This window comes from Sabethes cyaneus, chromosome 3 (genome assembly GCF_943734655.1).
Source record: "Sabethes cyaneus chromosome 3, idSabCyanKW18_F2, whole genome shotgun sequence".
Taxonomy (NCBI): Eukaryota; Metazoa; Arthropoda; class Insecta; order Diptera; family Culicidae; genus Sabethes; species Sabethes cyaneus.
Window position 1 is genome coordinate 217,572,520 of NC_071355.1, and position 9,481 is coordinate 217,582,000.

At 45.0% G+C, this 9,481-nt stretch overlaps 1 protein-coding gene across 1 annotated transcript; it reads left to right on the forward strand.

The window, feature by feature from the left end:
* Positions 1 to 391: 391 nt before the first annotated feature.
* Positions 392 to 6,355, forward strand: LOC128740726 (uncharacterized). The gene is made up of 2 exons (XM_053836290.1): positions 392 to 2,558; positions 2,631 to 6,355. Exons 1-2 carry the CDS (start codon positions 392 to 394, stop codon positions 6,353 to 6,355), a joined length of 5,892 nt encoding a protein of 1,963 aa, XP_053692265.1.
* Positions 6,356 to 9,481: the final 3,126 nt, after the last annotated feature.

Below are 9,481 nucleotides of genomic sequence, written 5' to 3' on the forward strand. Positions count from 1 at the left end.
GCTTGGAAAACCAAGGTAAATCAAGTTGGAATAAGTGTAGATGTGTAATACATTAATCTTAAACTTAACATAAATAGTACGGATAAAGAGTACGGATCGAATACGAAGTAGTACAGTAAACCGTATCGTAGGAGCATACCGGAGGAATCAGTACTAAACGCGAAACTAAACGTGAGTCTGCTTACCGAAATTACCAAATGACTAGACCCATTCTTTGCTACTGTTATAAGTTTATGATATTATGTACACCTTTTAGGAAAATAATAATCCCCCTACCAGTAAATCCCAAGTCGCGGTCGTTTTATTTGGGGATTATTGTTTCGGAATACGTTCCAGTTGTTGGCAATCTCCAACATATTATTATTTTCGTTTATACACGAGCAATCCGGTCATGTCAGCTCCGATACATTCTAAAAAGTCGGAAAAATCGAGTGAAGTGGTTGGTGAAAATTGTGCAGATTGTGGTGCGCGATCGGTGGTCACGGAAGATCCGGATATGTCCCATCCTGGGCGAGCCTGCCAGGTGTGTCGAGAAGAAGACACTGATGAAATGGTACAGTGTGACAGTTGCTCTAAATGGCATCATTTCCAATGTGTTGGAGTCACGCAAGAGATCGAGAATTTCCCGTGGAGTTGCGCTAAATGCGAAAAAGCGAACGGCATTCAGGAAAATAGCTCGTCGACATGTGTGCTATTGCAACGAAGTGATGGTCATCCGAAGCAGTCGTCCCAGGCCAATATGCCCACCATACGGGAGCGGCCATCGAAACATCAACCAAAAGCTCCATCGGTAGCATCCTCAAGATCGTCACAAGCTCTCGCGAGGCTGGAGCTCGAAAAGCTGGAAGCTTTAAGAGATGTCGAACGACGTGAAGCGGAGAAGCAACGTGCAATCGCGGTAGAAGAGGCGGCGAGGGAAAAGGCTTTCGTAGAGGAAAAGTTCAAGCTGCTGGCACTAGCGGTGAGCGAGGGTGGTTCTATGAAAAGCGCTCCAGTGGACAGAACAGCAAATTGGGTTGCCACTACGAGTGGAATGCAGAAAGGTGCAATAGGTTTGGCACCCAATATAAAAGTTCACCATTCTGGGAACCGGATGGATGAGCAGCCGAGGAAAACAGCGCTCGAACGGACCAGAAAACAGGATTTTCCGGAGCCGATTCAAACTTCGAAGTCAGCTTGTCCCAACACAGTTTCACGCCACTCGCGTCCGGATAATCAACTGTCGCATAACCCCGCAGATGCGAAAACTAATCGGTCTGATCTGAATCAACACCATTCGGTCACTCATCTCCCACGAAATTCACAGCAGGACCAATGCCCTTTACCTACGATCCAGGCTAGCCGCATGCAAGATCAAGAAGATTCAGACCTTTACCCGATCACCCGTAAGCAATTAGCCGCGCGGCAAGCTGTTTCGAAAGATCTCCCAGTATTCTCCGGTAGCCCGGAAGAATGGCCCCTATTTTTCTCCACTTTCAACAGTACGACAGCCATGTGTGGGTTCACCGATGAAGAAAATGTAGTGCGTCTACAACGCTGTCTTAGCGGCCGAGCATATGAGGCAGTGAAAAGCAGGTTGCTCCATCCATCTAATGTCGACGGAATTATGTCCACCCTCAGAATGCTGTTCGGACAACCGGAAGTGATAGTGAACTCGATGATAGCGAAGATTAATTCGCTTCCTTCGCTGAAAGAGGATAAGCTAGAAAGCCTTATAGACTTCGCCGTCAGCATCGAAAACTTTTGCGCCATTGTGGATGCTTGTGGTGTCAAAGAATATTTCTATAATGTAACGTTTCTCCATCAACTTGTTAACAAGCTGCCTCCGTCACTAAAACTAAGCTGGGCACAACATAAGCGATCGCTTCCTACGGTTAATCTACCATCCTTCAGCAGTTGGTTGTATTCTTTGGCGGAAGCTGCCAGCTCCGTAACCTTCCCTAGCGTCGCATTCGAATCCAAACCCGTACGTAGTGACTCTTATACAACCAAACGCGGGACGTCGTTTGTTAACGCTCATTCTGAGGAGTCAGCTTCAGAGTATCCATCCACTTCACAGTCTGACATGACAGTTGCCGAAGGAACTTGCTTAGTATGCAAAGGAAATTGCAAGTCGCTGACTAAATGCAAGCGTTTCTTAGAGTTTGCTCGTGACTCGCGCTGGGCAACAGTTCGAGATTTAGGCCTGTGTCGCAGATGTCTACGCCGACATAGTGGAGGATGTCAAGCCAAGGCTTGCGGGAAGAACGGGTGCGAATTAAAGCACCATGAGTTGCTGCACAATGATCAGAAAAACACTCCTTCGAACACATACAGAAATTATACAGATAATACGCTGCCGACTAACCGTGTTGAACGCAATCTGCCTGGACCAAACTCGTCTGAGCACGGTTGCAACATCCATCAAGTTTCCTCCAGTGAAGTTTTATTCCGCTACTTACCGATAGTGCTGTATGGCAAGCACACTTCCATCCCGACTTTTGCTTTCCTTGATAACGGATCGGAGCTCACACTTCTTGATAAAGCGTTGGCGAGTGAGCTGCAGCTTGAAGGAGAAAGTATGCCTCTGTGACTACATTGGACGGGAGGAGCGAAGCGTAGAGAAGAAAATTCTAAAACCGTCAAACTAGAGCTGGCCGCGAAACATAACCCTTTCAAAAAATACACCCTCAACGGGGTACGCACAGTGGATGAATTGCTATTGCCACCCCAAACGTTAAACGTCGAGGAGCTCAAGGTCCTGTATCCACATCTCAAAAATCTGCCCATTGAGTCCTACCACGATATCCGCCCTAGGATCCTTATCGGAATGAAGGATCAGCACCTTAGTTTGGTTCGGAAGAGTCGTGAGGGAGCCTGGCATCAGCCAATAGCTGTCAAAACCCGTCTTGGATGGACAGTGTGCGGGGGAGGGAAACCTGACGATGATACTAACCTTGTACACTCTGTTTTCCATGTATGCGCTCGTGAACCGTCAACGGATGAAGATTTACATTCGATCGTGAAACAATACTTCGCCATAGAAAGCTTGGGCATTGCACAACCGAGGAAGAACCTGCTCTCTTCCGAAGAAGAACGAGCCCAGTCTCTTCTCGCAACCCGCACGGTATTCAAAAGAAACCGATACGAAACCGGACTATTGTGGCGCTATGATAACGTCCGCCTACCAGATAGTCGTCCAATGGCTGTCCGGCGACTGGAATATCTTAGAAAGCGAATGGACAAAGATCCGGAGCTAGCTAAAGCCGTCAACCAAAAGATGATTGATTTGATCGCGAAGGGCTATGTCAGAAAACTTACCGACGAAGAACTCAAGCAATCGTTTTCCAGGGTATGGTACCTGCCGATGTTCCCAGTAACAAATGTCAACAAGCCTGGGAAGATTCGGATGGTATGGGACGCTGCTGCCGCCTCCCACGGAATAACACTAAATTCAGTCCTCTTGAAAGGCCCAGACCAGCTTTGCGACCTGTTTACAATATTAATTCAGTTCCGTGTAGGTCGGATTGGCTTGACTGGTGACGTGCGGGAGATGTTTCTGCAGGTGCTGATGCGAGCCGAGGACCAGCAATGTCAACGTTTCCTTTGGTATGACGAAGATGGAACCATAGCTGCCTACGTTCTGCAGGTCATGTCTTTTGGAGCATGCTGTTCGCCTAGTAGCGCCCAGTTCGTGAAGAACTTGAACGCCGAACGATTCAGGAAAGAATATCCTGACGCTGTGGAGGTAATACAGAAGCGTCATTACGTCGATGATATGCTGGTGAGTGTGTCGACGGAACAGGAGGCGATCCAACTTGCGCAACAGGTAAAGCGAATACATGCTGCGGGTGGATTCGAGATTCGAAACTGGGTCAGCAATTCAACACATGTAGTAAGAGCGCTACAAGCGGAGCATACGGCAGAGAAGAGTCTCGATCTGTCGCCTGAATTAGCCACCGAAAAAGTGTTGGGAATGTGGTGGTGTACAAAAGAAGATACGTTCACCTACAAAGTTGGATGGTATCGCTACGGTCGAGCATTATTGGAAGGGCAACACAATCCAACCAAGAGGGAAATGCTACGGATTTTAATGTCCGTGTTCGATCCACTTGGATTAATCGCTCATTTCCTTATGTACCTTAAGGTACTGCTTCAAGACGTTTGGCGCGCCGGAATTGATTGGGACGAACGAATAGACGGCGTTCTGTTTGAAAAGTGGCAAACATGGCTTAAAGTTCTACCACAAATTGAACGAATCAGTATACCACGGTGCTATGGCGGACAAACTACAGCTGAGACTAACATTGCGCAGCTGCATACATTTGTAGATGCAGGCGAAAATGGAATTGCTGCTGCATGCTATCTACGCTTCACTCAGGGAGAAATCGCACGATGTAGTTTAGTAGCCGCAAAGACGAAAGTTGCCCCATTGAAATTTGTTTCAACTCCAAGATTGGAACTCCAGGCAGCGCTAGTGGGAGCTAGGCTGTCTCGATCAGTATCTGAAGCCCTCACGTTCCGTATTTTTCGTCATGTGTACTGGTCTGATTCACAAGATGTGCTGTATTGGATCAATTCCGATCACCGGCGATACTCACCGTACGTTGCCTGTCGGGTTAGTGAGATCCTTGATACGACGGAGATGGATGAATGGAGATATGTTCCTAGCGATCTAAACGTAGCGGATGACGGCACGAAGTGGAAGCGACTTCCGGATTTGAGCCCTCAAGCACGATGGTTCAATGGACCCGACTTCCTTAGACGCTCGGAAGATCATTGGCCACGCTCGACGATAAAACGAAATGCTACCGATCTGGAACTTCGACCGAGTGTGTTAACTCATTTTGCTACACCAGCTCGAGTAATCTGCGTAGGTAACTTTTCAAATTGGACCCGATTACTAAGAGTTGTCGCCATGGTCTATCGTTTCTTCACTAACTGCAAGTCAAAACTCCAGAAAAAACCCCTCGCCCTCGGACATCTTTCCAGTACCGAATTGTCGCACGCCGAGTCCTACATTATCCGCCAAGCGCAGCACGAAGGGTATTCACATGAAGTAGCGCTTTTACAAAGGACACAGCTGAGTACAGACCGACCGGTAACGCCGCTTCCCAAAACGAGCCCACTCTACCAAAAATCGCCATGGTTGGACAACCGCGGAATAATGAGGATGCGAGGACGTATATCCGCATGCCACTTTGCAACCGAAGATGCCAAACAGCCTATAATACTTCCTCGTGACCACCACGCTACCTCGTTAATCATAGCACACTACCACGATAAATACCACCACCAGAACCATGAGACCGTGATCAATGAGATCCGGCAGAAATATAGTATACCGAAACTTCGCATAGCCTTCGCAAAGGTACGGAGCAACTGCCAACGTTGCAAGAACAACCGCGCAATGCCAACTGTACCTATTATGGCTGAACTACCGGCAGCACGCCTAGATGCCTTCTCTTGCCCATTCTCTCATGTTGGAGTCGATTTTTTTGGGCCATACGAAGTTGTCCTCGGTCGCCGAACTGAAAAACGATGGGGCATGCTTGCTACCTGCCTCACCATCCGGGCGATACACATTGAGATCGTCCACTCTCTTAACACCGATTCCTGCGTTATGGCCCTTCGAAACTTCATTTGCCGAAGAGGCAAGCCACTGGTGTTCTATAGCGATCGAGGCACGAATTTTATCGGGGCGAATAAAGAGCTCCAAACAGCGGAACAGTCGTTTCGCCAAGAAGAGCTAATGAAGGAATTTGAAGACTCAGAAACCAGCTGGCAGTTCCTGCCACCGGCTTCCCCCCACATGGGTGGTAGCTGGGAACGATTGATCGGAAGTGTTAAGAAAAATTTGATGGCAATCTTACTAACGCGGAAGCCGACCGACGAAGTCCTGCGGAATCTGTTTGCCGAGGTTGAAAACACTATCAACGCCCGACCTTTGACTCATGTCCCTACTGATGATGACTCCGCACCCGCTCTGACACCCAACGATTTCCTACTGGGGTCATCTAACGGAGTAAAACCATTGTGCACGATCGACGGCAGTGGCGTAGCCTTGCGTCAGGGCTGGCGACTGTCGCAAGCTCAAGCCAACTGCTTCTGGAAACGTTGGGTGAGCGACTACCTACCGGAAATAACACGCCGAACCAAGTGGTTCGTCGACACGAAGCCCATCGAGAGTGGAGATATAGTGGTTATCGTCGACCCGAAACTACCCCGAAACTGTTGGCCTAAAGGAAGAATCCTCTGCACTCATCCTGGAAGAGACGGTCAACCCAGATCAGCGACGGTGAGAACAGCTTCCGGCATCTACGAGCGTCCGGTAGCAAAATTGGCCGTGCTAGACGTGAGGCGCGAAGCGAAGTAAGCTGGCCGGGCGGCCATCGTACTGTGGGGGAGTGTTGGCAAGTTCATGCCAGCGCGCCTTACCCTATTAACCTAGCAAGCTAATTGCCGGCAGTTAGCAGCACGAAGGAACCATCACACTTACGTTTCCAGCCCTGCCGTCGGTGAGTGGATAGTGAAGAGAGCTGTCTGACAGAAACATGACAGACGATATGTTTATACCTAATCTAGCTAAACCTAAATTGCAAGTCATCATATAGCTAACCTAAACCTTAATTGCAAGTCATCATATACCTTATTCAAGTCTTATCTATATTATCTAAAGCCTATCTAAATTGATACATATCTATTGGAATTCTACAAGTTTATAGTTCTAAAAATCATACTAAACTTAAGAGTGCTAGTTTATAATTCTAAAAGGTAATCCTATAACATGAAATTACATCTAAAGTTATTAATGTGAATTCTAACGAATAGAAAGTGCATCTTTAGCGATTCGATCGTACTACAGCTAACTAACATAACGCTTGGAAAACCAAGGTAAATCAAGTTGGAATAAGTGTAGATGTGTAATACATTAATCTTAAACTTAACATAAATAGTACGGATAAAGAGTACGGATCGAATACGAAGTAGTACAGTAAACCGTATCGTAGGAGCATACCGGAGGAATCAGTACTAAACGCGAAACTAGACGTGAGTCTGCTTACCGAAATTACCAAATGACTAGACCCATTCTTTGCTACTGTTATAAGTTTATGATATTATGTACACCTTTTAGGAAAATAATAATCCCCCTACCAGTAAATCCCAAGTCGCGGTCGTTTTATTTGGGGATTATTGTTTCGGAATACGTTCCAGTTGTTGGCAATCTCCAACACTCATCGTTTATTTTCACTATGAAATGAACAATGACGTAGAACAATAAATGTTTTGGGACGGCTGCTGATGTTTGGATAAAGGTTCCCAGTGAACGTCGCTATATGAACTACTCTTCAGGGCAAAAAACGTTGTATAAAACGAAATTTCCAGCTTCTTGGTAAATGGTAAAAATAACGAAAATTTAACCTTTAAATTTATTTAATTATTTTCTTCCTGACTACTAGAGACGACAATTAAATACACTTTCTGCTTCCAATGATTTCAATTATCTATTTCTGTTTCTGAAACAAATGGCAGAATCCCTTCATGGTCATGGATGTTCTTTTCGTCTAAACCTACCTCATCTTGATGTCCTGAAAGTAAACCGTTTCGTTAAATTGTGCAACAATCCAACTGAAACCGGAAGTACCAAGCTGGTTTTCGTGAGAGTCGATCCATGATGGATCAAACGTTAGCCCTACGTTAGTTACTAGACAAGTTCCGGGAATACATCTTACAGCAGTGCTGTAATGCAAAAAAATATCCACATGAATGGAGTGTTTGCAGAATCTACCATTGATTCATGCCAATTATTTGCCAAGCATTTCGCATCTGTTTTTGCGCTAGATACCGCTTCAATCCGTGATGTTCATATTGACTAAGTAGATGCTGGAGTATCCAAAAATGGTCACGTTGGCCGCAAAACAGTTGCTCCTGGTCCTGATGGTCTGCCCGCAACCTTAATATGCCGTTGTGTAGCATTGTTAGCAAGACCTTTGAGTGACATATTCAACCGCTCGCTCCAGCAAGCAAAATTTCTTCGACTCTGGAAGCAATCTTTTATGACACCTCTTTTCAAATGAGGTGACCGCTATGACGTCATAAATTATAGTGATATTATGAGCCTTTTGGCCGTTTCTAAATTGTTCGAAATAGTGTGTAAGCAGTTTCTCAATACTACAAAAAAATATACCTCCAACGTCCAACACCCCAAGTAACAATTCTGGTTTTATTACACTCTTATGATGGCATTACAGACCAAAATTGGTCTAGAAGACCACCATAAGAGTACAATAAAACTCACATTGTTGCTTGGGACGGTTTTATGCCCAGACGAACGCTTACTACAAATCTGATGAATTTTACGACAAAAATAATACATGGCATGGGAAAGAGAGCACAAGGCGCCGTAATTTATGTGGATTTGAAGGCGGCTTCCGAAAAAATTGACCCCAAAATACTAATTTTTTTAATACTGCTACAGAAGATATTGCGTATTGGAATCTCCGCATAACTGACAACTTGGTTGGAATCTTATTTAACGGAGTGTGAATTTAGGGTGAAGATTGATGGATACGAGTCACAACCTTTCTCAAACAAATCCGGAATCCCGCAAGGCAGCAACTTCGGGCCGCTACTGTTTGTTTTATTTTCTAACGATGTTGCTCTGGCTCTGGATGGAAGTTTCGGGTTAGTTTATGGAGATGATTTGAAGCTGTACGTAACAGTGCGCACACTAGAGGATTGTTGGCGTCTACAAAACTCGGTACTAACATTTGCGCAGTGGTGCCGAAGAAATAAAATGATTATTAGCGTGGAAAAATGCCAAGCGATCACGTTCCACCGTATCGTTCAGCCAATATTATTTGATTACTACATTGATGGAGTCACGCTTACGAAAATTACTAAAGTGTCTGACTTTGGAGTTATCCATTCACAGTGATGGTTGGTTATCACCTGAACGGGATGTGAGAACGAGAAAAATGAGAATTGAATTCGATGTCGGCGGTGTGATGGGTGAATTCGTCGGATTGAAAGATCGAAAATTATTCATCATGGTATAAAGAGTATGATATGAGGTTTATTTTCAATTTTTTCTTTTCGCATCGCAATACAATGATGGGGTGCTGCGATAAAATATGTGAAATTATTTTGACACCATTTTTCTTTTGGCTTTGTTGCCATTGCATTGTTTTGCAATTAAGCATTTTATTACTCGAAACCCTGTAAAACGCTATAAGCTCTCGAAAATTTAAAAAAGTAGGTATATATTTTCAGTCGTTACTCCGAATATCCTGCATTTAAATTATTTTGTACCAAAATTCCATAGCTATCGAATGTTGCACCTAGTTTTTAAAATAATGACGCGTTAATTATCTCAATCATTTTCATCTGACAGAAGCTTATCAAATTTCCGACGGCTAAATATCAATTTACAGTTTGATCATGATTGTTATTTTTAAAATTAAAACCCAGATATTGCCTTCGTCCAGATCCTTCTCGTAAC

Bases quoted from the DNA above. Each gene is read 5' to 3' on its own strand.
- LOC128740726 (XM_053836290.1), top strand. From the start codon at position 392: ATGTCAGCTCCGATACATTCTAAAAAGTCGGAAAAATCGAGTGAAGTG. The intron at 2,559-2,630 runs GTATGCCTCTGT...CCGTCAAACTAG, and splicing joins GCTGCAGCTTGAAGGAGAAA to AGCTGGCCGCGAAACATAAC.